General features: G+C 41.1%; 5 protein-coding genes and 1 long non-coding RNA gene across 6 annotated transcripts in view; 4 read left to right on the forward strand and 2 right to left on the reverse strand.

Annotated features, from left to right (window-relative positions):
- The window catches only part of tex264b (testis expressed 264, ER-phagy receptor b), a 50,736-nt gene extending 48,287 nt beyond the window's left edge, over positions 1-2,449 (reverse strand). Inside the window, exon 1 of the mRNA XM_077004772.1 lies at positions 1,800-2,449. Coding sequence (XP_076860887.1) covers positions 1,800-2,048 — 249 coding nt within the window. The 5' untranslated portion in view covers positions 2,049-2,449. The remainder of the gene's footprint in view (positions 1-1,799) is intronic.
- A 598-nt stretch (positions 2,450-3,047) lies between these two features.
- gpx1a (glutathione peroxidase 1a) lies at positions 3,048-4,137 on the forward strand. Its single transcript, XM_077004786.1, has 2 exons — positions 3,048-3,334; positions 3,472-4,137. The coding sequence occupies exons 1-2, from the start codon at positions 3,110-3,112 to the stop codon at positions 3,820-3,822; spliced, it is 576 nt and encodes a 191-aa protein (XP_076860901.1). The 5' UTR covers positions 3,048-3,109; the 3' UTR covers positions 3,823-4,137.
- A 579-nt stretch (positions 4,138-4,716) lies between these two features.
- On the reverse strand, positions 4,717-9,536 carry LOC143514049 (uncharacterized). The gene is made up of 4 exons (XR_013130754.1): positions 9,307-9,536; positions 5,799-6,047; positions 5,620-5,702; positions 4,717-5,402 (listed from the first exon to the last, which is right to left on the reverse strand). It is a non-coding gene; the product is annotated as an uncharacterized LOC143514049 (long non-coding RNA).
- A 71-nt stretch (positions 9,537-9,607) lies between these two features.
- Positions 9,608-11,916, forward strand: brk1 (BRICK1 subunit of SCAR/WAVE actin nucleating complex). Its single transcript, XM_077004799.1, has 3 exons — positions 9,608-9,741; positions 10,502-10,584; positions 11,019-11,916. The coding sequence occupies exons 1-3, from the start codon at positions 9,624-9,626 to the stop codon at positions 11,043-11,045; spliced, it is 228 nt and encodes a 75-aa protein (XP_076860914.1). The 5' UTR covers positions 9,608-9,623; the 3' UTR covers positions 11,046-11,916.
- Positions 11,917-12,353: 437 nt separating this feature from the next.
- setmar (SET domain and mariner transposase fusion gene) lies at positions 12,354-17,351 on the forward strand. Its single transcript, XM_077004821.1, has 2 exons — positions 12,354-12,581; positions 13,075-17,351. The coding sequence occupies exons 1-2, from the start codon at positions 12,483-12,485 to the stop codon at positions 13,840-13,842; spliced, it is 867 nt and encodes a 288-aa protein (XP_076860936.1). The 5' UTR covers positions 12,354-12,482; the 3' UTR covers positions 13,843-17,351.
- Positions 17,352-25,822: 8,471 nt separating this feature from the next.
- Positions 25,823-26,140, forward strand: part of LOC143514060 (inositol 1,4,5-trisphosphate-gated calcium channel ITPR1-like) — a 50,851-nt gene continuing 50,533 nt past the window's right edge. The window contains exon 1 of the mRNA XM_077004834.1: positions 25,823-25,982. The gene's annotated coding sequence lies outside the window, so the exon portion shown is untranslated. The remainder of the gene's footprint in view (positions 25,983-26,140) is intronic.

Here is a 26,140-nt window from a genome sequence, read left to right on the forward strand (position 1 = left end):
TCATGCTTGGGGATTACAGTTTTCAGGCTATAACAATCAAACAAGCCTACACTGCTTTTTACATGTTAACCACCCACTGTTTCATTTCTGTACCTGCATGCTGTTGGCAAGACACACGATATCACATATAAATCACATGTTGTCCAAAAACGTGTAATTCATGATTGCATTAACAGATTTGTAAATCCTTCACTTTGGTACAAAGAACTAACTCTTAACTAATCATATAGCGAGTTTCCTATTTCATAATTAAGCAATTAAACATGACTTAATGCGGCACGTCTCCCCTCTAGCAGGTGCTTTTATTTATTTATTTAAGTTTTGTAAGATTTTTTTTCTCGTTTCCACTTCGTAATTGGGAGATTACAGCTTGGCAGAGAGTGCTGCTGAACGCAACGGGTGGTAAGTTCATGCACGGCAGATAAGCGAGCTAACTATTATGCCATTTATCCCAATCAAAAAAGGAAACGCGAACACAACCAGGCAAAGTCAATATGAAGACATTTCTGCCCCCGCACACACGAGAAATAGTCGTTCTCTGTAAAAGAATCACTGCATCAACAGCTCCATCTAGTGGTGGACGAATACGAACTGCTATTAAAAAATAGAAGCATATTGTAGTAATATAGTAATAGCGTATTACAGTGATGTCCTAATACATTATTTATAAGTGGGATAAATAAAAAATGCACGTGCATGAATCGCTTAACCAAATATAAAGTTCCAATCATAATTACAGTAATTCACAGAGTTAAAGTGTTCACAGAGTTCTCATAAACCCTCTCCAAAAGCAGTTAGATGTAGTTTATTCAAGATGAACAACATTAAATACTGCCAGTTCCTAGACTGCAAATTAGACTCTTTTTGCATACACTGAGAAAACTGAGACCATTTACCTGAATACATATATTTCCCCACAAGGTATTTCAAAGTTAAGGACCTAAGTCAGGATCCACTGACCCAGCACCACAAATCCCCCAGAGGCCCATGATTAAGAACATGGTGAACACACCTCATGCATAAATTTTGGACAATTCATTTACTTTTTTATTCAGAAGGCTTGTTGGTGCAGCATTAATCTCTGCCCTGACAGCTTATCTCTGCTTGGAGCATTAAGGATTAGTAGTGTAATGACCCCAATACATTGTGCGATCATTAGAAACAGAACTTACAAATAACAGAGTCTTATTTACAAATAAACATTACTGTGTAGCAGAATGACTTAAGTGACATCTTGTATAGCTGTGTGACATTTCTAACAGGGATAACGAAAAGTAGCTGTACTATTAATTGTACAAGTTCATGAATTAAAATTACAGTTTTTTAATCTGCTGTTAAAATCCTATTATGCCTGCTGCAGCACAAAAACCATGCTTACAAATACCGACAGCATTAAATGGCTGAGTGTGGTGTACAAAAAGAGGCAGTTCATCCTTCATCCTGTCTGTGTATACTAGCTGTGTCTCTCTTCAGGAGTGCACTGTGCAACAAGTGTACACTTCTGCCACTGGCATGCAGCCTTAACAGAGGCCCATGCTTTGAGGTCACTGTTTCTATACATCACGCATAAACGTATTGTGTAGTTTTTTTCTTAATGTTTTTGTAGTATACTGCTCTTTATACTTCCAAATACGTCTGTATTTTGGCTCACTGGTCTAACATCAAGAACTTCTGTCTCACCTCTGAGGTTCATCATTTTATGACACCTTAGCCTGTATCATTTAATCCCCGATGCCACGTGTCTCTCCAGTGAAGTGTCATCCCTACTGTAACACGTGTGAATGATCATACACCCTCACCTTTTGGGGATCATCATAGAAGATGCCGACAGTGGGCAGCCTTGGTGCTATTCTGTAACTCTCAGAGAACAGCATTCCGCACTCTTTGTAAGGTCCCTCTTTATATTTATACGCTACTGTAATGCTTCTGATAGGAGGAGAACCGGTTCCGATGTGGATTGTCGTCAAAAGTCCGGAATACACAACATAGCACGTTAATAGAAGACTTATCAGGAGAATTCCAATGACACTTAAAGTCAGTATATCCATCGCAACCTATTCGTCCTGTATCTTCTGGGACAGTCAGCTAGAGGAGGTTGGCCTACTGCCAGAATAATAAACGCTGGTAATAACGATTGCTGAAAAGGTTAAAATAAGTCATCCATTACTCTATCAGCTACCTCATGTGAGACTTCAACACTAGCAGGTAGCAAAGGAAGCTAGCCCACCGGGGACAAGGTGAGGTAAACCCGTTGACAGCCCAGCACATTCGTTAAATACCGTTGAGCGATATTTTCGGACAGACTAATTTAAGTGTAGGTGAATGGGCTCTACTTTTAGCGTTAAATCAGGACATCACAGCAGCAGAATCCCAGTGTCCTGACTGCAACTGATCAAGCCCACATCCTCACACACGACATGTTGTGAGCTGCTTCCGGGTTGTACCATAAAAATACACAGGGGTGCATTTTGATTCCCGGACACGAAATACGACTGCTGCATTATATAATGTTATACAAATACATACACACCATAACTTAAATGCTATATTTATAATGTAGACGTAGTGCCAAAGACATACAAAGGAAATAGGTTTCGCCTGTGTGTCCTGACAAAAAACAAATAGTTAAGGTAACAGGCTGCGCAAAAGAATCGCATCGGACCACTTATTCCTTTTATTGTTTCTACATTGTTACAGTAATAAAATCGTGTACCTATTTCATTAGTGGAGCCTCTACATTACCGGGTGTAGTTAATTGATTTTGCAATATTTCCTTATACGTGTTTGCGACTATATGAATTAACATTAACAGTTAAGACCTATTATATTGTGCATTTTTGCTTTCCTATTTTCGTCCATGACAAACATCTTAGAATTTTGTGAGCATTAGAAATATCACATAAAATGCACAATGGCTGACCTCATCACGATACATGCACGTTTGCATAAAACATTAAGTTTACACCGAAGGATGTGCGCAAAGATTCAAACTGGCCATTTACGCGTGTGCGTTACCGACTCGACGCCCCGCCCCTTGACCTACGTTTAGTTTTTAGGTCGCCCTTAAGGAAACTGCGTTTTGTTGTTTGTCGTGAGAGTGGTGTACAACATGGCTGGGAGTATCAAAAAGTTTTATGATCTTTCCGCTAGACTCCTGTCTGGTGACATTCTGAATTTTTCCTCACTCAAAGGAAAAGTTGTGCTTATTGAAAATGTGGCGTCTCTCTGAGGCACGACCGTCAGGGACTACACTCAGATGAACGAGCTCCACTCCAAGTACTCGGATAAGGGGTTCGTGGTCCTGGGAGTTCCCTGCAACCAGTTCGGACATCAGGTGAGATGCTTTTCTCAGCATGACTGCGCATAACTCGATAATGAAGCCAGGAGCTTAGGTTAGTGATGTTTCCGAATGTTTCACTTAAAGTCTATCTCTCTCTCTCTCTCTGTCTCTCTCTACGACTGAAAAACCAGGAGAATGGCAAAAACGAAGAAATCCTCAATTGCCTGAAGTATGTCCGTCCAGGAAATGGCTTTGAGCCTCACTTCCCGCTCCTGGAAAAGGTCGAGGTGAATGGCAAGGACGCCCACCCTTTGTTTGTGTTTCTCAAGGAGAAGCTTCCCTTCCCCAGTGACAACACCATGGCCCTCATGACTGACCCCAAGTGCATCATCTGGAGTCCAGTCTGCAGAAACGACATCTCCTGGAACTTTGAGAAGTTCCTGGTGGGTCCTGACGGAGAGCCGTTCAAACGCTACAGCCGAAACTTCCTGACTATTGATGTTGAAGAAGACATAAAGGAGCTCCTGAAGAAAATAAAGTAAACCATTCTGGTGTGGCGCTATCGTGGGAGGCCTTCTGTGGTCATGGGGGAAGCAGATAGTAAATAACAGATCCTGGCCTATCGCTCCTAACCACTCCCTCTAATGGCTGGCCGTTTGTCTGGCTGTGCTGACTTTGGTAAAGTGCAACTGTTATTTTTGGCTGTTTACTGTATGAAGGCACCACTTGAAATATACTAAGGGAGGTGTCTGATGTAAATGTAAATGCCTCTTATTCACAGTGGTAATTTAACCTTGTACAGCAGAGCTCAGCTCTACATCCAGCTGTATAAATTCAAATAAACATTCAAAAATTCATTATTTGTTCTCCTTTCATGTTTTTACTGAGTCAAAAGAAGATTGGTGTCTCAACAAAAGTACAAGTCAAAACCATTTCCTCATTTCTCACTTCCTTGTTTTGTATTGGGTGTGTGTGCCCATGTAAGTCTCCAGTGTTTTATAATTTCTCATGTCAAGGAGACTAGCTGAATGAACATATTAATCTTAAAAACTAAGCTGTAATACAGTTAAACCTCAACTGTTGAGACAGGAAGGGGGAGGCATGGTTGCAACATCTCATATTTAAGGTTGAAAGTTTAATCAGGTTGAGTTACAATATTCTAGAAAGTCATTGTTAAAGAGCAATATATAGATCATATTTTATTCCTTCCTCTAGCTGTGCAGTCTTATCCTTGATTAGCTCCTATGATATTACCATGATGTTTGCTCTTTGTTCCTCAAGGGGCAATTTCTGCAGTTGTTTCATTCTTAGGAACCAAATATTATGACACAGTGGCCAAACACCTGAATTAACTGCTGGGTTTGGATTTAAGAGCTGTGGTCATGTGGTCAGGGTTGACGTAACAGAAAAGTGGTTGCATAGGTCCTCCAAAACACTGAAACCAGACTTTTTGTCTGTTTATTTAGGTTTGTATTTTTTTATTTACTAATTCACATTAATGCTTTGAAACGATTAAATAAATAAAACAGCTTTTAGGGAACAGACATAAGGCACTATTTGTCAGTGTTACTGATAACCAGACTCAGTCATACTTGAAAGGATTTTAACAATTAGTCATGGGTTGGGTGGGGTCACGCTAACTAATACAATGAGAGTAAACACATGACAAGGAGTTCTGGTTCAAGGAGCCAGTTTGGTGTGACCTGGATTGTCAGACAGGCTAGCCCTATTTGACTTGTTATGATCATATATGCTATTAGCATTTGTTTATTTTATTGCCAAATAAAGATGACTGGTAGATCCATTTCTCAGACATCTGGCTGTGTTTACACAGGATGGCACACAAGGACACTGCTTCACTTGTACACAGAGAGGTTGTACTCCTGCTCCATTTCCAGAACTGTGTCCAGCAGGCTGGCATGCTCGTCATCCTCAGTATGAATGTGCCTGGCAGCAACTTCTTCCTCAATCACACTGCTTGCACCGCCAGTGGTGTCAGTCCTCGCTGGTGGTGCTGGCGACGGTGTGTCTGCGGACGTTAGCCTACTACCCTCCGGGTTAGGCTCGTTCTCAAACTCCAGCTTTGTCACAAGTTCCTCCAGAGTTTGCAGGCTGGAGGTCTCTTGAATAAAAGAAAACGCAGAGCTAGTGTGCCTGCAGCTCACAGGAAGTGTTAGGGTGAACCTTTAATCTAGCAGGAGGGTTTTGTTTGTTTGTTTTAGAAACTGCCCAGTTCTCATAAACTACATATCATGTTGCACTCTATCGATTTATGATCTTTGAGTAAGCACAATGATATTACTATTATTGTTTGAAAAGTCATAATGGATTTTGCTGACCAAACATTGCAGGTAGATCATGCAGCAATTCAGCATCAGTCCAGGGAAGGGGAAAATCCTCTTTCATATGTCCAGATCCCTCTCTAAATCATGATGGGTGTGGAGCATAATTAGGGTTATTATGACAGAAAGACATATTCAGGACAAAACATATGCTGTAATGAAACATAAGCTTCTACCTTATACACCTGAACCCAGGACTCTCAGTAAGGTGTCTGGAAATGTGATTATGGGCATCCAAAGATACGCTGCAATTATGAAGATTCTCAGGATGGTGATTAGAGAAGGAATAAGAAACATTCAGAACAGGTCCTGAGATGTTGGACGACACAGGCGAGCAGGATTCAACTTCAGTAACCTCGTTCGTTGCCCGGACCAAGGCTGCTGCAAGGCCTTGCCTACACTGTCTCAGCTTGGCTGACATTGACCTATTAATTAAGATTAAACCTGTAAAATAATGTCCTTAACAAAACTACAGTGCCTTAATGGTGCATCCGTGTAACGATGTTAGGTGTTTCTCAAGGAAAATGATTTTGTTTGTCCAGGTTTAGTAAAATCTGACTCCGATGTAGTTAGCTGGTTAACGAAGTAGCTACAACTATGAATCCGTGTATCATTCGTTCATTTGATATTCAACTTAAAATCAAAATCGGAAAATCAAAAAACCATTCATTATTTTGTTTTTCGTTTTGAATATAAAAACAAAAAAACAAACCAGGCTTGTATTTTTCAGTTTTTTATTTGATGATCCAAACAAAAATAGCAAAATAAAAAAACGGGTTCGGAGCCGAACTTGATTTTGATTTTTTAACTTGACCCATTTGTGTGCCCCGGAAGTTACTGATATGTTTATTCTTCGTGGTCTTCGTTTGTGCGGGAGTGCGCTGCAGTGTTACTTGTTCTACTCTGAGCCTAAACATTGGAACATAGTCTATATTGGTATAGACAACGTGACCATATTGGAACCACATTCTAGATTAATTAAATATTTATTTGAAGGTGGCAAGACGCCTGCAGAGATTTCGTGCACGTTGCAGCAAATGGATATCCAGTGATGATCCGGTGTTAATATTTGTCATTGTGTTTTGTAGTGTTCGTTTACTTTAGTCACTGCTGTGTTTTCTGTGCCTTGTATTATTTATATAAACGTGTTTTCCTTTCATAATCGCTGTGGTCCTTTATATTCCTTCGTGAGTGTTTCTGTGAAGTGTGTTCTGTATGCCTTGTAAGTTGCGCACTCTCCGTGTGGGCGCGGTTCACTTAGAGCTAGGGTGACCAGACGTCCTCTTTTTCCCGGACATGTCCTACTTTTGAGACCTAAAAAATGTCCGGGGGGAATTTGTTCGACTGCCTCAAACAGAATACATGTACAGTGCAAAAGTGTTTACAAGTGAAAGCACGTGTGTCCGCCGGTTCTACGGCGATGAAACGAAAGTGTACGTTTACGGAGGAGTTAAAGAGAAAAAACGTTCGACACACACACGGACGTAGTTTTGGGGGGGGACGGGGGGGACATGTCCCCCCCACTTTTTCAAAAGCCGGTTTTGGTCCCCCCCAGTTTTTACAGTTAAAACCAAATATTTAAGTAGCGACGAAGTCATGTCCCCCCCACTTTTTAACGGTTAAAAAACCAATATCCAAATAGCGACAAATCTAGCACTAGGATCATGCAGCACCACCCCCCCCCCCCCCCCCCCGCTCAACAGTTCGCCACCCCAGGTTGTGTCCCCCCCACTTATGAAATCAAAACTACGTCCATGGACACACACACCATCCACCTAAATCATTCACCGATACACCGATGACCCCCACCCAGTACAAAAGGTGTCCTCCTTTTCAGAAACCCAACTCTGGTCACCCTACTAGAGGAGACTAGCTCCGTTAAAGTATGTGCCAGCCCTTTATCGCGATTGTGTCCAACCCACCACGTTACACAGATATTGGTATATTATTTATTTCAGTAATTCCATTCAAAAGATGAAACTTGTATATTATACTCATTCGTTGCACGCCGACTGATATATTTAAGAAAATTTGAATATTGTGAAAAGGTTCAATATTGAAGACAATATTAAATAGCTAATGAACTAAAACTGGTCTCTCAGTCTAGTTCTGTATGCTAGACAGTCATGGGAAAGAAAAACAAGTAGTTATATATATTAAGTGCATCCTAAACAACAACCTACAACTCTTATTACAGGTGCTGTTCATAAAATAAGAATATTATGAAAAGCTATTGAAATAATTAGATAAAAACTCACCACCACTATTAGGTAAGAGGTAGAAATACTCATATCTGAGTTGTAGGTTGCTGGTCATCATGGGCTTAATGTAATACAACTTGTTTGGTGCTGTTCTGATGGACCGTTTAAAAGCTATTGAAATTAAAAGATAAAAACTCACCACCACTATTAGGTAAGAGGTAGAAATACCCATATCTGACTTATAGGTTGTTGCTTAGGATTGCGCTTAATATATAATAGCTTGTTTTATGATCTTATGATGCACCATTTAAAAGCTATTGACATAATTAGACAAAAACTGACCTCCACAAATTGGTGCAAGGTAGAAATACCCATATAAATGTGCCATATTTTGTCAATTGTGATTTTTTTTCACCGCGATCGAAATTTGTCCTCCACTTTTTACCCATCTGTGCAGTTAGAACACACACACACTAGTGATTACTAGGGGGCTGTGGTGCACACGTGCCCAGAGCAGTGGGCAGCCCGGCACCCGGGGAGCAGTTGGGGTTGGGTGCCTTGCTCAAGGGCACCTCAGTCATGGCCTCAAGCCTGGGAATCAAACCCACGACCCTCCGGTCACAAGACCAGTTCCCTACAATCAGGCCATGACTGCCCGTTGTATTACAAGTTGTATTACACAAAGTGCATCCTAAATAACAACTATATACTTTGTGTAATACAACTTGTTTGGTGGTCTTATGATGGACCATTGAAAAGATATTGAAATTATTGAAAAGAAAAAAAAACAGAGTGCGCAGTGCTCTGGGGCCTTTACTACCGCCACTTGCGTCCGTGTTAACGTAATTTGTAGACGGTGCCTTAGACGTCGTAGCGGTCACAATAGTACATTTTAAATAAAATGTTGTATACAACTTAAATATGTATATTCCTGGCGTAAACAAAGTTGTAGATATTTATTTTGCACATTTGGGCACTTATTATTGAAGAAAGAATTCCGAATATGCAAACGTGAAACCAACTTTACCGCAGTCAAACGAAGACCACGAAGAACAACTTCCGGGGCACACAAATGGGTCGAGTTAAAAAATCAAAATCAAGTTCGGCTCCGAATCCGATTTTTAATTTAGCTAGTTTTGTTTGGATCATCAAATAAAAAACTGAAAAATACAAGCCTGATTTGTTTTTTTGTTTTTATATTCAAAACGAAAAACAAAATAATGAACTGTTTTTTTGATTTTCCGATTTTGATTTTCAGTTGAATATCAAATGAACGAATGATACACGGATTACTATGCTAAGCGTATAGCCTGTTATTAAATGAATAAACTGAATAAAATGAGTAGGCTCAACGTGAAATGTTTTAAGAATATGAACACTGTTATTCTATTTTAATTTGGATAATAAAAAATGGATAATTAACGATTTTAGAGCACTGAATAACCAATATTACATTGGTTAACCTATATTTAGGGAGCTGTACCTGCTGACAGAACTTTTAGGAGTCGTTAGAAACCGTTCGCTCGAGATATTTAATTTACGTTATTAACCTAGCTGAGTTGTTTTAACCTCAAACAATACATATCACATTTACTCGAGGCAAGTTATTTTAAGACACATAGACGTTTGTCTTAAGTTTGTTCCCTTGTGTCACTTTACAAGGTTATCAATAAATTGTATGATCGATTTTTGATTTTGCGCTGTTGGCGTTTAGATGCAAATGAGGCACCAGCTAGTGGCTCAACGCCCTCTTGCGTGTAACCAACACTGTAGCTAGCTAAGCTAACTAGCTACATCAAAATGGCTGGGCAGGAGGATCCTGTTCAAAGAGAAATTCACCAAGACTGGGCGAATCGCGAATACATCGAAGTGATTACTAGCAGCATCAAGAAAATCGCCGATTTTCTTAATTCGTTTGGTGAGGTGAAAACGACGCGTTGTGCTATCAAGTGTAAATTGTCGCGCATTCTTGTAGCTAACTCAGATAGCTAACCGGCTAGCTGTCGAGGAGTGGCCGTGTGAGTGTTGGAGACGAGGGGTGGCTGGTCTACTAGCTCCCCGTGTTGTGAGCTAGAAGTGACCGGTTAAATGTTTCTTTACGAAGAGCATTCGTAAAAATGTATTTGTGGCTGTATAAGTAGCTGACGTGCAGCCTAAGCGGTAGTGGGTAGCTGGGATAGCTCGCTAGCTATAGCTCTAACCTGGGCTATTTAAAACTGTTCGTAGCACATCACCTCTAGTAGGATAATGTTAACTGTTTTAGCTAGTATTTGGGTTTCAGTTTGTATGTATGAATTAAAGTACTATCCGACATTTCAGTCGTTTTACTTTAGCTTTATGAAATGTTAGCTAGCGTTAATTTAGCTTCCTGTTTTCTGGGGTGTGTTTGCTGTAGTTGAGCTGAATACGTGACTAGAGTGCAACTCGTCTCATGATTATAACTCAAATAAGACCAGATTTAACTGATGGACTAGGCAGTTTACTGTAATCTATAGAACTCATTATACGTGATTGGGGAGGGGGCGGTGATGGAATATTAATGTATGCATATATGCAGTAATTGTCACATTTGTTTTTAAAGCAATCATTTGTTGCGATTAAAAACCATAGATTAATCATTACGGTAAATAAGACCTGTGCATTTCATTTGACAAGCGCAAATCTTCTTTCCTCGCCAGACATGTCCTGCAGGTCCCGTTTAGCTACCTTGAATGAGAAGCTAACCGCCCTGGAGAGGAGGATTGAGTACATTGAAGCCAGAGTAAGTGAAGATGTGGTGCAGACCCACAACTACTGTTGTGTACTGTGCTATATAATAGGTTACATTTAATACAGCCATGAGTCCTGGTTTGTTTGTAATACAGCCATGAGTCCTGGTTTGTTTGTGCTGCTGAGTCAGCATGTGTTGTTTTTGTTTGTGAAAACACATCCTCCTTTCATTCACTGGTCAGGTAAAGACCTACCTGCTACAACTACTGTGTGTGAGCCACCATTTTGCTCAGGTTAACTATTACTGCTCATAAAACATCAGCTTGGAGGGTGTGGGCCCAGTTACTTTTAAATTGTACATTTGTTGTAGCCATTAAACGTTCAACTGCATGCTTTGCCATTTTGGCAGTTGCTTTCCAACCAGCTTGATGGCTCAGACTAACATTAAGCACATAAGTCACATCACATTGTGTTTCTTTTTACAAGGTTACAAAAGGGGAAACGCTCACCTAAACCTCATGGGACCAAGGAAAAGAAAAATGGTGACACTCTGTGGTCCCCCCACTTCATTCAAGCAGAACAACTTTACCAACTGACTGTTTTAGACCAGCCTCTTAAAGCCCTGGTTAGGAACTGCTGCAACAGACATACAGTTAAAAATCAATGTGGTAAATGTACACAATGCATTTTTCATATTGTACATTTGTACAATAGGGTATTCTTCCTGTTAATGAACATCTGCAGCTGTCTCTAACTGGGGCTTTAATGTGTGGGACCATTGTGGTTATGTCGGTGAACATATTTTGGATGTTCCAGTTTCCACCTCAATGTAAACAATGTTATTTTGTTTTTATGATCCTCCCTTTGTGTCATTGGACTGTCTTTGTGGTGCTTGCTTGGTCCTTTATTATAATGGGCATTGTTAAATTGACCAGCTGTTATAAAAATGGAACGATGTGGACACCAAGCTTCTGAATTCTAATCCCTGTTATTAAAAAGTGAATAATTATCCAATACAACGTGGAAAGAAGACCCTCTGTCTTCCATATGGCAATGGTTCAGTAATTGTATTTTTCATGCAACAAATTGAAAATGTATGTACTCTGGCCCCTATGTGTTTAACTAATTTCTGTATATACATACATATATATATATATTTTGTAAATGCAAAGCCCTGTGTTTCTCATGGAGCAGTGTATCTTCATAGCAAGCAGTGTGTGTGGGGTAGGGTGGTGTTTTGTGGGTGAATGGGCGGTGTCATCAAAGTGCCAATCAGGTCATGCTGAGGGGTCGGGTGCTTTTCCGCGTAAGTGCTGTTTTGTCTTTTAATTAATACTCATATGTTGATGTTTTGTGGTTTTAAAAAATAAACCATCAAGTAACATGTTGGTGCCTTTTATTGCTGGAAGCAAGGAAGTAGTTATAGAAATTCAAGTTATTAAAAAGGAAAATAGAATGTGGAGGGTCAATACCAATACTTTCCCAGTGGTAGTGAGGGCTCTTTGAGAAGTTACCTCGAATCTAGATTAGTGGCTCCAACAGATCCCAGGAATGACATCAGTCTCAGTCCAGACGAGCGCAATCCTAGGAGACAAAAGGTCTTCTGCACACTCAAACTGAGATGTCTAACGCAAAAGGTGAGAGTGAGGGGAATAATATGACCACCCACCCAAAGGCCGAGGCAGTGGTCTTCAACATATATTTGGATCAATAGATTAGCATAATAATGGTTAATGTACGGTAAATATCTCCGTTGGGCATACTTTACTAAGAGACTTTAGATTTGAATTATGTCTGTTACGATATTTCCGGTTTCTTTGACTACATTGCCTGCTGCCTAACTGAGTAGTGTTTCCTTTAGCGAATTTAAGATCTTTAGTCGATTGTAGTAGTGTTACCGGTGTATACTCATGGAATATTCTCTGGGAGGTAAATCACGGTAAAGAAAATATGATGCGGCTATACGGAGGGGATATAAGCAATGGGCTCGAATACGTGCCCATTCTGATAGAAACCAGTGTGAGCGAAGACGATTACCCCAAATTTAAGGTAAATTTTTTCTTTACAGTACCACAACATATCCGTTGTCGTTTACGCATTGGAACAGTTGAAGTATTTTATTTTTTAAAGAAATGTTTATCTGACTTCTTATTGTGTTTCGCCCGTCCTTGATTATTTGTTTTGCAGTGATTCACTTTAACAGCCACTAGATGGCAGCACAATTCCACTCACACTCGTACTCGCGCAATGAATACAGAAACTTTGCTTCTTTAGTTCGGTAGCTCTCTCTACTCCTGCTTCTGATTAAATTGTTCCTACGTTTACATCCATCCTTATGTATTGGTTTGTAATTTAAATACACGAATCTTACAAAGTAATGAAACAATTGCTTCATATGAATCTCTTTTAGTGTGAACTATATGCTAAAAATAGTACAGTATTGCTCATTCTGTAAGCTTTTTTGGGGGTCATGCGTGGTGGTTAGTTGTCATTGTTCCAGAGGCTGATGCTTTTTTATCCATGACTAATGTGTATGCTTCAGTACAGTCCAGAGAACGTCCAGGGTCCTGGCTGTGACATCGACCCGAGTGAAGTCACCCTCCCGGGCTGCCCGTGCCGCTCCACGTCCTGCTCTCCAGACGACTGCCCGTGTCTGCGCTTTGGCCAGGCCTACACCAGCGAGGGACTCCTGTCTGAGCGGAGAGGGGACCTTGCTGCTTGCTACAGCCACCCTGTGTTCGAGTGCAATGCTTTGTGTGAGTGCGGCGACTCCTGCTGGTCGCGGTCGGTACAGCATGGGGTGCAGGTGCGTCTGGGCATCTTCCGTACAGAGAGCCATGGCTGGGGTGTTCGGGCCCTGGAGGCGGTACCTCGGGGCCGCTTCGTGTGTGAGTATGCTGGCGAGGTGCTGGGCTTCTCCGAGGCCCTTCGCCGGCAGCTCGCCCAGACGCCCACCCAGGCAAATTATATCATCGCCGTCCAAGAGCACGGGGGTGAGAGTGGGGTGTGCCGCACCTTTGTGGACCCGGTCGGCATCGGGAACGTGGGGCGCTTCTTGAACCACTCGTGCCAGCCCAACCTGGACATGGTGCCCGTGCGTGTGCACTCCCTGGTGCCCAGGCTGGCGCTGTTCGCCAGGCGAGACATAGAGGAGGGCGAGGAGCTGACCTTTGATTACTCCGGAGGACAGGCCGGCCGAGCAGACCAGAGCGGGTTTGCAAACCACACAGCCATCCAGAGGAAAGCATGTCTGTGTGGGTCACCAAAGTGCACTGGCTTTTTACCTTTAGACATCTCAATCCTGCACTGACAAAACATGAGAAATCCGGAGACCTTTTAAACTCTCCTAGATTATGATGATGATGGGTTATTTAGCTAATGAACTTTATTTGCTTGACTGAATGTTACCTTCATTGGATTGTCAGTATATTACAAGCCACCAGCTAACAGCTAACACACATATATTACAGTTGCATTACTCTACATGCTGACAGTTGTATTGAACTGTTGTTGCTGTGATGGAAAAATCTCATCTGAGGGGCTATGAAGATACCTCAGATGCTTGCTGTAACTTAATATTCTGACTGGCCATCTCCTGCTAACCCCCTTCTTGCTTCCAATCACATCACATCAGTGTGCTTTTGTAATTATTCGTAACTATTATAAAGGCCTTTGTTGTGTAAACACTGTTGTAGCTTCCGTAGTAATCGCATCATCCTTCTTCCCACTGCATTTTAGAACCCTCTGCACCTTTAAGAGGACAGAAGGCTTCTCATTGGAGCAAAAGCTCAGGGGTATTAAGCAATTAAACGGTGCCTTTGGGTGTTCCGATATAGTAACAGATCTTTCTCCCCAGCTGCGGACGGAGGGAACCAGAGCGACCCACTTCAAAGATTCTCCATTCTTAAATCCGGCCTCTCTCCCATCTATGCCTCTGCCCCGTTTCCAGGCTGGTCCCGCCTCCGTCTCTACGGCAATATTAATATCCTTATCTGGGTTAATTAGTCCAGAGCCCAGAGAGGGAGAGCGGGGCTCCAGAAACAGGACCGGGTCTTGAAGCGCGTCAGGACGAGCTCTGACTCCGTCCGCGAGCGTCAGTGGTGTAAGTGTCTTTGACTTGGACTGGAACCTCACTGCATGTCGACCATCTTTGTATCAGGCCATGAGATCAGGGCCCCTTTTTCTCAAAGCACCGTAGTGTTAAGATCATCTTAAATGAGACAGAGAGAGACTTCAATGCTTGCTTTACCATTTAAAGATGATCTTTGTGTTGCAGTGTTTGGGAATCTCAGCCAAGAACATTTAGAAGTGAGTCATTAAGTCTGCTGTAAAGCTGGACAGTTGGTTTTGGCGATGGGGAGATGTGTTGTGGTAGCTGTTAGGGGGAGTGGAGAATGATTTAGACCATTGTGTTGGCCTTAGCCTTATGCAGACCACCGAGACGAACACGATTCACCATCCTCATCTCTGGCATCTATGAAAATCCTCCCCTGTTGCCATGTGAATTCTATGGGGCGTTTGTGCGCTCTGGAGCCCTTGAGGGCTCTAGTTCTGCAGCCCCGCTTCACACACCTCCGTCTCCTGGCGTATGCATGACAGAACAAAAGCCAAGCGTGGACGGGCTGGAGGTTCGGGCTCAAGAGGGCCATCGGTGCCACGATCCTCATAGCATTAGGTCCTGATGTCACTTCCTGTTCCTTCCTGCCTCTTTCTGTTCCTCGCCAGACTTTCTGTAGTGTGTAACATTATGATGTCAGCATGTAACCGAAACACTGGCTCTTTCTGCTAAAGCACTTGTTGAGAAGTCCCTTCACTGCTGGTCAGACAGCAGGGGCGTTAAGAAAGGCCGGCCTGTGACAGACTCTGTAAAACTCTACTGCTGGCTCATGACTCACTGGAACCCGTGAGTAAGCAAGTCTTCCAGGTCTCCATGGCAACAGAATGTGCAATATCGATTGGACACCAAGTGTAGGCTGTGTTTCATGATGATTGTTGGAAGTTGAAATCAGAAACCCTTCACCGCTGCTAGAACATTAGCTCAGCGGTGTGACTTTAATTTGTTTAATGTGACTTTGCTAAAACAAAAAAGGCAATTTGATGCAAAAAAAAGTCTTGCTGGGTCTGTTGCAGACAGGGGATCAGGGCAAACGGACAGATCTTCTGTTATAAAACGTCCTACATATTGCCTGGAACATCACAGGCAAATATACTGTTATCAGAGCAAATGCAGCCTCATTTACATCCGCCTTAGAGGGACAAGCAAGTACTTTAAAATGTAGATGTGTCTGCTTAGTGCTGAACTTGCCCATAAATTGTTGTTAAAGCCACTTTCCCATGTGTTAGCAATATTGGCGTTCTCAGGAGACGTGGAAGCATTTTGTCTCGTACACCAGACTCAATGCAGCCTCCAATATGAACAAGGGAACTTGATAAAAAAAAGTCCAACTGGTTATATTTTCATCATTGCCAACAGTGTGGTCTTTGTCTTGGCAGTCTCTAGAGGTGAGCTGAAGACAAGACATTCAGAAATACCAGAGCTGTTGGGAAAATGTAACAAATGTGAAGTAAACAAAAAAAAAAAGTAAACAAATAAAATTTATGGAAAAAAATGGGGTTCACAATGTTTAAAATCTTGATGTAATGTTTCTCAAAGTGTGTGCTGCTATACATGTGTCCTCTCCGCCATGTCCAACATGAACCTTCAGACTGATATTGATTCTTAAAGGGGCCAGAAGGTTCCTCCTGCTTCAAAACAAACAACTTACAATAAACAACAGACAACACCCTTTAAAAAGGCTACCACTTTATCACATGGGTCCCAGTTTCGTCTGGGAAAATAGGCCAGTGGTCCATCTAGTTAGTGTGACCCATAAGCTTCTCCAGCCCCTGCACGGTGAATCCAAAGCTCTGTCGAACACAACGGTATAAAGGAGAGTCGTCTCGTATTTTTATTCGGGACAATGTCAAGCGGGACCGTGAGCATCGTGGTGTCCCGCATTACACCGGCTCCAATGTTAAAATACAGTGCTATTTTCTTTTGCCCCTGTTCTCATGGGGGATGTGCATTTTGAAAAAAAAGAAAGCATTGTGGCTTTCATGTCCATGGCAAAAAAACTCCCACAAACAACGAAACATAAACGGACATCAACTAAATTTTTAAGTCCCTATGAATTGCTTAGACTTTAATATACTTAGTGCTGGGTTATGTCTGCTTTTTGATATTGAGTGGCCCAATTGTGTCATTTTACAGTAGGCATTTAATTAGACATTAAATGTATCCGTGATAAACACTTGCAACATAATCCATGCAATGCATCACTTTAGTGAGGTGTGATGTCATGAGCGTTCTTTTCATTCACCTGTTTGCTATTGGGTCTTCCCACCATGCCTGTGCTAGTTCTCCATTATGACTTCCGCTGTAATGGCTAGCCTGGAAATCGAGGTCACACACTGCCTCATCAAGTCTGATCACCAGCTCCTCAGAGCGAAGTGTGGCGAGAACACGTTAGACGAATCCGTTTCGGACTCCGTACGGGGGGAGCAGAGAGTGCAACGCTTTGACAGCCCAGGGCAGAAATAGAATCGGGCACCCTGTCATGTCCGAAGTGGGTTGTGTCTCCAATGATGAGCCAGATGTCATCGTCTCCATGCCAGAGTTTGTCCTCCAGTTCCTCATCTACATGTGAGCACAGCTGGTGAAGCTGCTGTCCCAACGTTATCTCATATATAACATTACAACATTATTTTGAATTCCCTTCTGCAGAATATAAGGCCTCTGTTACCTACAATAATTATTTTTCAGGCAGGTCCTGTAGTCCAACATCAATTTTAGTCCATGTAGCTGTTTTTGCTTAACATTTGCCATGAGTTAATAAATGTTTTGGTAAACAAACAAACAACTCTGAGTTCAGAACTGCCTGTTGTGTCCAATGCATGGTGGTTACTCTGTGAGCACCTCTGGCTGTAGTGATTACAACTTCCTGAACAACACTAAAGCTTAGTCAGTTTGTCTATGACAGTTTATGCAAGTTGTGTCTACTAATGCAGTTTGCAAAATACAAAAAGTTTTGATTTAATGTATTTATTTTAGCATATTTCCTTATTTGTGCTGAAATGACAGTGTCTGAAGATTGCTTTGGTGTGCTGTATACGTTTGCACTTTAGGGTTCTTCTGAAAGAAGTCACCGCTGTGCATGTGAGTACTCCAGGTGATGTTAGGATCTTTAAAACCAAACTCGGGTTATTTTTGCTTGTTCAAATATACAGATAGAGTTGGACTTGAACATGCCGCAGGTCTTCATATTGCTGCCAGTGACATTAAGAAACATTTCAAAAGGATTCAATTACATATTCTTGTATGGTTTCTCAAGAATACACAAAATTTGGCTCACAAAGATGTAGAACTGCTTGCAAAGGGTCCCGCCCCAACCCTGAGAGGCTGAGCTGGACTCCAGGATGTTGAGAGCTTGAAGCCCTTCAGACTGTTCAGGGAATCAAACACAGATGATGCTCGTCTGGTTTGTGGATGAATGACTCCTGACGGATTTGGTCTTTAGTGTATGGTGTGTGTGTATGTGTGGGAAATAGACATATAGCTTTTTCGAATAAGAAGATTGTTCTCTGTGGGCTAAAAAGAGATCAGCTGATTTCCCCTCTGTATTTCTCTGTCTGTCTGTCTTGTTTGTGCTTCCCCCCCTCACTAAGAACTCAAGAGAATACCACGGTAACGCATTTCCATAGTTACCACCTCACCGAGTGGGAGATTCAGTGTAGATTCCCACACTGGCGTTTCAAGTGCTGTTTTAGAAAAGGACAAGTCCGAGTGGGCCTCTTCAGCCAAGATAAAAACAGTAATAGAGATGTCCTACTCCTGTATCATTTGTCAGCTGCTACATAATCTTGTTGACACATACCAGCTGTGTGTTCTGCCAGGTTTACTTCTTTAGGCCAGTGCAGCTGTATCTTCTACATACAGTGATGGAACCGACCCTCCTATTGAACAAAAAATGTATTTTAAACACGTCAATCATCTTGTTCTAGCGAACCAAATAGTTCTAAAAATGTCACTGGGCGGGGTTTACTGTCTTTTCCCTTACCACACACAACCCATCAAGTTCACATCACTGAAACATATGGGGGATCTGCACATCACTGTGGAACTTCATTAAGTTTAGGGATCCTGGAGACATGGAGCTCAATTCAGTTTGATGATTTACATTATAATAAAATTCTAAATTCTACAGTTATGAAACCAGTTATGAAAACTGATCCTTTACTTATTTATTGAGCTGAATCTGGGAAACCAGAAGAAGTGGATCGAAACGCAACTTCTCTGATTTAACATGTGGTATTTCTGACTGATAGGACGTTCAGTGTAATCCCCATACTGGAGCACGGCTGAGGTTCTGAACAGTTTTGATGTTCAAACCCATTAGTGTAGAAAAGGGAGTCTTATATGGATGGAGCTGTTGTGATGTGAACACAAAGAGCATTCCAAGTCCAAACTGTGGTGACTAATTAGAGCAAATCCACTCTAATACTGCTCTAATGAGAGCAGTTCACCAGGGACGAATGAAGCCATTATCACTGGATAATTGTCTTTTTATTTTTAGTGAGGTAGAACTTCGTGCTGTAGGGCAGTACACACTCGCCTCACCAGTGTTTTAGCCTTAGCAAGTGACATGTTTGACACGCACCATGCAGGATGCGTATCTGAAGTATGAGACAGATGCTTCTGCACAATATGGGAACATTTTAGGGTTGCCAATGTGGAATTTGAATGATTAGGTACAGCCCACTTTGCCAAAGCATGTCGTACAATTGAATTGAATTAGCTGTAGTGTATAAAGCATGTCGTACAATTGAATTGAATTAGCTGTAGTGTATACACTACAGCTAATTCAATTCAATTGTACGACATGCTTTGGCAAAGTGGGCTGTACCTAATATATATATACAGCTAATTCAATTCAATTGTGATTAGTATATTGAATTGATATATATATATACTACATACACATACAATTCTAAGTTGCTACCAATTCAGTTTTAACCTGGCGAGTGTATCCAAGTGTCTGGTTTTTTTACTTCTTTTCTTTTTTCCTTTCTTTCTTTCTTTTTTTGGCAATGTTCTCCTGAATTGCGGAGGGTTGAAAAAGCAACACAATCACTCCTCACGTCCCCCGCCCACTGGTGTTTTTAGGCCAATCAAAACTCTACAGGAAAAGCCAAATACAAAGTACAGCTGGAAGACACGTAAGTGGAGAGTCTAGAGGAATAAGAGTATCCGGTGTGGGTTGTTGAAAAGGTGCCAACTCTACTAAGATACTTGCAGTGATGTGCTTGACTTCAGTCAGATGTGCTGTATATTAAAATGATAATTATGTCTTTATTGTTTATGAAGTAGGACCATTAAATGTCCATTTGCAGTACATATCCCATTAAGCAATGATAAAAGGCTGCCAATTAAGCACTGATCTAAGATCATCAGTGGCCTTTAATATCATTAACAATGTTAGAATTTAAACAGGGGTAGCCGTTTCCCGATCAGTGCTCTTGCTCTGAGATATTTGAACCCAGCAGTTCTTAATAACCAACAATAGTTGCACAGTTACTGTATATTCTCTCTCCATTCTGCAGTGTGACATCACAATAGATGCACAGTTACTGTATATTCTCTCTCCGCTCTACAGTGTGACATCACAATTGCCCCATTGATCTGGTGTTCCTCTGTGAGGTGTGGGTTTGTTCCTTGTCCCGTGATCCACACATGAGGCAGTCTGGGGGACAAGCCCTTCTTCTCAGTGTTCACTCACTCCATTTTTGTATGATGAGAGAAGATGAGGGAGCAGTGCTCCTTCCCTTAGCCGCCTCGTGCCTTCACACCACTATGACTAGTTCCTTCCTCATTGGGCATGGACCTGATCTGATCTGAGTATTACCAGACAGTCTATACAAAAAATCAAGTATCTCCTTTACAGAAGCTTCCAGTCCAAAGAACAGTATAAGATTTCGCCTTGGACTTTAGATTTTAGACTTTATAAACATGAGACTCTGCATCTTTAGAAACTTCTGGAACAACATCTGTAATACATTCATACTCTGTATCAGATATATAGTAACCCTGAGTGCAGTTTCAGCAGGAAGCATCCACAAATTGCAAACTCCAAACTCCAACCACCACATCACATACACTGTGGTGATTTCCCCACATCATGCACAAACACACACACACACACACACACACACACACACACACACACACACACACACACACACACACACACACACATTTAATACCATAACAGGGCACTGTGAGTCAAGGCTGAGACCAGAAAAATCTGTTCAAATCAAGACTATGAACCTGAACCTGACTACAACCTGAACATGATTTGCAACACCAAGCCTTTATACATATACATTTTGAGGTGATTTAACTGTCATGACTAATAAATATTTAACAAATCAAACATAGAAATGGTGAGAAAAACTAAGCAAAGGGATTTTATCTAATTTTGGAAGCTTGTCATAACTAGACATGAATTCTGGCCAGCATATTTTAGTTTAAACTGACAGCTGTAATTTTAAATATAAATAATTTGAATAATAACCACTTTTTAAATAAATGAATATTTCTTATTAGGCAATTCAGAAGGACCTCACATTCCACAGGGCAGCTGGTTTTAAAACCCATTTCTTTGGCATGATGGAGTCCAGGCTGGTTTTCACAAAGCGTGCTGGTTTAGGAGCACTGTGTCTGGATCAGTGTAGATAGCATAAACATAGGAGATATCTGACTACAGAACAGATGTTGCACTTAAATTTCTGAGAGCCAGCCGGGTCCGCTACATTTAGACATGGCTTGTAGCTCAGACATAAACAGGGAAGCACAAGCATTTTGGATCCTGGAGTAATCTGATGGAACTCTGAGTGATAATGCCTGCTGTACTTTATTCAAATCGTCCTTCTGGTCATATGCACCAAGATATTTTTCTGTAAAAAAAGAGTTTATTTTCTGTTTATTTTCCATTAATGAAATTAAACAGTCCTGAAATAATTCCTACAGACATATCTGCAATTTCTTAATCATAATCGACTGGGCTTTTAACGCACCATTTTAATGTTCTGAGACGACGCCTTGTCACTGGTTTTATTCGGAAAAGAAGCTTCTTGTTAAAAGATTGGCGTGCTTTTGTTTTCTAGTACAAGGTTTCTGAAACATCCGGATCACTGTTAATGTGAACACATACTTGTAGGGAATAAATGGGTTCATTTGATCTGCATGAGCTGCATTTTATGAGAAATGTTTTAAATTAAAGTCACTTTATTAATAATTTTCCTACTTTTCACGGTGATAAAAAAATACGTATTGCTGCTTTAAATATAAAAATATGTGATATGAACATTTATTAAACATCTGCGCAGCATTTGTCACAAAGTGCCGTAACGTATTGTTATGGTTAATGTGTGTACATTGAGATCTTACAAAAATGACTAATATAAAAATTTACATACAGCAGGCTTTAAATAATTCAAAGTCTGTATCTTAGGGTCAAGAAAGCTAAGAGCTTTCTATAGGCATACTGTTTATTTCATCCATGTTCTGTGAATGAAGAACACGGTTTAAAATCAGAAATTTCATAAGAATGTTAGTCATCAGAAATTTACTCTTAAATGTGCAAATATGTTTCATAATATTGCCACCAGGATATGATACCATTTCAGTCATTTCAATAACACAGATTTCACCCCACAATAGTTTTGGAGGCACAAGCTACCTCTGTATCGAATGACAGACACACTGAGCTTTCTGTCAAATCACTCACCAACTTTCTTTCCAGAATAGTCTAGTCACCATAGCAGATCTGTTTTGGGAGTAATAAACGTTCTATTAGTTTGCTGTTTAAGTACTCTCTTACTACGCATTTACGAGGACAGGCGATGGTTGTATGTGCATGTGTTCATGTTGTAGAGTTTTCTCTGAGTATCTGATCAAAGTGTAAAACAGTACAGCTCTGTTATACAGCAGCTGCGTCGAAAGAGTCAAACCATCTGTGAATTTTCCATCTGAAATGCCTGGGACAACTCACACCTACACACACACACACACACACACACACACACACACATTGATAACAATATGCAGACACACATTATGCATACACACACCTACACACACACACACACACACACACACACACACACACACACACACACACACAGATTACAATATGCAGACAAACATTATGCACACACACCTACACACACAACACATACACACACACACACACACACACACACATGGAAACATGAAATCAGAGCATGTGCAAAAGTAAATGAACCACAGCTGCATTGGTAAAGTCAATTAGGTAAAATAACCAATTTAGAAGATCAATCAGTTGAAATATCCTTGGGAAAAGAGTTGAGACACACTGATTAAAAGTGAGAGGAAACAACCAAACCACTGTTGTGCCGAGGGATAAAGCACACAGATCAACAACGCAGAGAGGACAGGAGACATACAAGGACATCAGGAAGTAGGTGGTGAGCCCATCAAGTCTGGGGTTAGATACAAGAACATCTCCAGAAGATTCCAGCTCCCTCCATACACTGTAGGACAAATCATTTACAAATGGAAAGCACTTAGTATCACCACAACTCCAGAAGTGGGTGGCCTATAAAACTCACACCAAGAAGCACCATAAAAATAATCATTCGGGTAAAGGCGAACCCACACATCACCTCCAGAGAGTTGCAGACCTCTCTGGCAGCATCTGGGATAAATGTACATGCATCTACTACCAGGCAAAATCAATATAGACACATAGTAGCTCATTTAAACTTTGCCAGAGATCAATTGGACAAACCAGATCCTTTCTGGAAGTCCATTCTCTGGACAGAAGAGCCCAAAATTAAATTATTTGGCCACAATAACACGCCATGTTTGGAGAAAAGTCAGCACTGCATATAAAGAGAAGAACCTCCTCCCAACAGTGAAGCATGATGGTGGAAATGTGAAGGTCTGTACCTGGATGACTCCATATTATACAGGGAGCCATCAATCCCCAGGCCTATCAATACTTGACCAGACTTTCCTGCCACAGTCAGGGAGCTGAAGCTGGGATGGAAATGGATTATGCAAGAAAACAACGACCCAAAGCATTCCAGCAAAACTCTGAAAGATTTGCACTCTGGATTGACCCAGTCAAAGTCCAGACCTCAATCCCATAGAAACGCTGGGGCAAGATCTGATGTGGGTGGTACACACCAGATGTCCCTCCATTCTCTCTCACCTGATGGAGTTCTGCAAAGAGGAGTGGGCAAAAATCCCCAAACGCAGATTTTGTCTGCTTTACAAATGGAGATTTGGATGTTCATTTCATAAGTTAATTTTAATTATGTTTAGAAATCAATGACCATGTTTGGGTGGTTCACAAACTTTCAAGCAAATCTCTCTCTCTCTCTCTTTACATAACAATTATTTATTCATGTGTTCACTGTTTGTACTGTTTTTTTAATTTGAAATTCTATTGCATGTTACTATCTCTGGTGAGTTGTATGGATCTTCTCCAAAATTGTTCATTGTATTGTTGACCTGTGTTAACCTGCATATGACAGAATTCAATTCATAATCTCTCTCATACACATACACATGCAAAAACAAACCATTATAATGTTTGAGATCATAGTAAGACTGGGAGCTCAAATGGAAACAGTAAACTGTTTACATCTGATTTTATGTGGGATATTGTATTTATATGATCAAGGTCAACAAATGAATAAGCAATGACTGAAACACAAATGGCAGCATGTGCTCACGTATATCACATATCCTTCTCATTTAACTGTTATATGCTTTCATCTTTTTAAAAGTATGTTTTAATAATAAGGGAATTATTGGAGCTGTGTGTGATAAACAACCATGGGGATTTATAACTGGAGCCACACACATGAGGATTGATATGGAGACTTTATGTCGGTGCCAGACCTCATCACGAACAGACTGCATCTCTAATGATCGGAAAAGTTTTTAGGGCAGATTTAAAAAAGTGGATCACCAAGTTGGTTTTTGGGTCAGGCTGAAATAAACTTGAAATGAAATCAAACCAAAAGTTATATAGATAACTTATATATATATATATATATATATATATATATATATATATATATATATAACTTTATATATACTGATGTACATATATTAATATAATGTGTGTGTGTGTGTGCCCTTTAGACCATCATCAGCTTTCCAATCCACAAGTTGATTAATGATAGTTAACAGTGTCATAATAATTGACATTAAATCAGCTTGGTTTCATCTTGCAAGCAGAATGCTGTTTTCACTTGATAGGTGATGGGGTGTGTAATCACTGTTTCTGACAGCTTGGACAGCATTGCTTCAAAGACATGCACCCTGCTCCACCCACCCCCCACCCTTTCTGCTGGAGGAGTGGCTTCATCCCTGCATGGATCTGTTGTGGGGATAATGGACACATGCCTCTGTTTCTGACACACCGATGGTTTCACACTAGTGTGTAATCAGATGGTCTCAGAAAGGTGAAAATTCATGTTTAAAATGGTTGGTCCTTGGAATATTTTGCACAAGATCAAGGGTTTTCAACTCCAGTGCTGACGACTCCCAGCGTAACATAGTTTTGAGTTTCCCCTACTCCAAAGGCACACCAGCTATTGAGCAAACCCCTCGGGAGTGGGATGAGGTGTGGTGGATCCTGGGGAAATTGGGAGTTGTGTGAGGTCGTGAGTTCTCAGTACTGCCAATAAAAAAACTTCCCCACACCTCCATATGCAGACCCGGGCCTGTCATGGTGAAGAGGATTCCCCATTCTTCCATTATCTTTGTCCCCATAGCTATTTTAGTCTTTTAAAATTATATATACATAATTTTAGCCAAAACCACGTGTCCTAGAGACACGTTCCTTTCTTGAAACAGTATAAAACTCTAGGCACGTTTTAAAAAGCGTTATTTGATGTTAATTTGCTAATCACCACAGATAATTGTAGATCCGTCCTTTTTATTGACGTCTAAAAATTGGGACATATTTGTGTTTAATCGTTTTCAGTTATTAAAGCAAGAGTTAAGGAGAACATAAAAGGATTTTGTATCATACATACCGCAATTTACATATTCTCTTGAATTTCTGACGTTTTATCTTCGGTGAACCTGGTGTATGTGTACAGCACCAAAACTACGTTTCCCAGGTATCACTTGCTTGTTCAAAGCGGTAAAGAAAAGGGGCGGTTCTTCATCGCTCGTGGAGGTGGAGGGTAGAGGAGTATTGGGGACTAAATCCAACTGTCAGCGAGACGCCGCGGTTTTCAATTGGACTTTCAGTTATCATGGAATTACACGGTGAACGCTGGCCGGACGCTGTCGCTCCCTGACCGAGCTGCCGTCGTTTTTGTTCCTCAAGCGGTCTCCATCCGTAGGAGGTAAAGTTGCGCTCAACTCTTGTTACTGCTGCTGAGGTTTAGCGTAGTAGTTCAGAAGAAGCATCAGTGTAGACTAAGCAGGTTTTTTTTCGGACGGATGCAGCCATCGCGTTCAAGAAGCGGTGTAATGTAAGATGCGTCTCCTGAGGTCGTGTAGC

This window comes from Brachyhypopomus gauderio, chromosome 1 (genome assembly GCF_052324685.1).
Source record: "Brachyhypopomus gauderio isolate BG-103 chromosome 1, BGAUD_0.2, whole genome shotgun sequence".
NCBI lineage: Eukaryota > Metazoa > Chordata > Actinopteri > Gymnotiformes > Hypopomidae > Brachyhypopomus > Brachyhypopomus gauderio.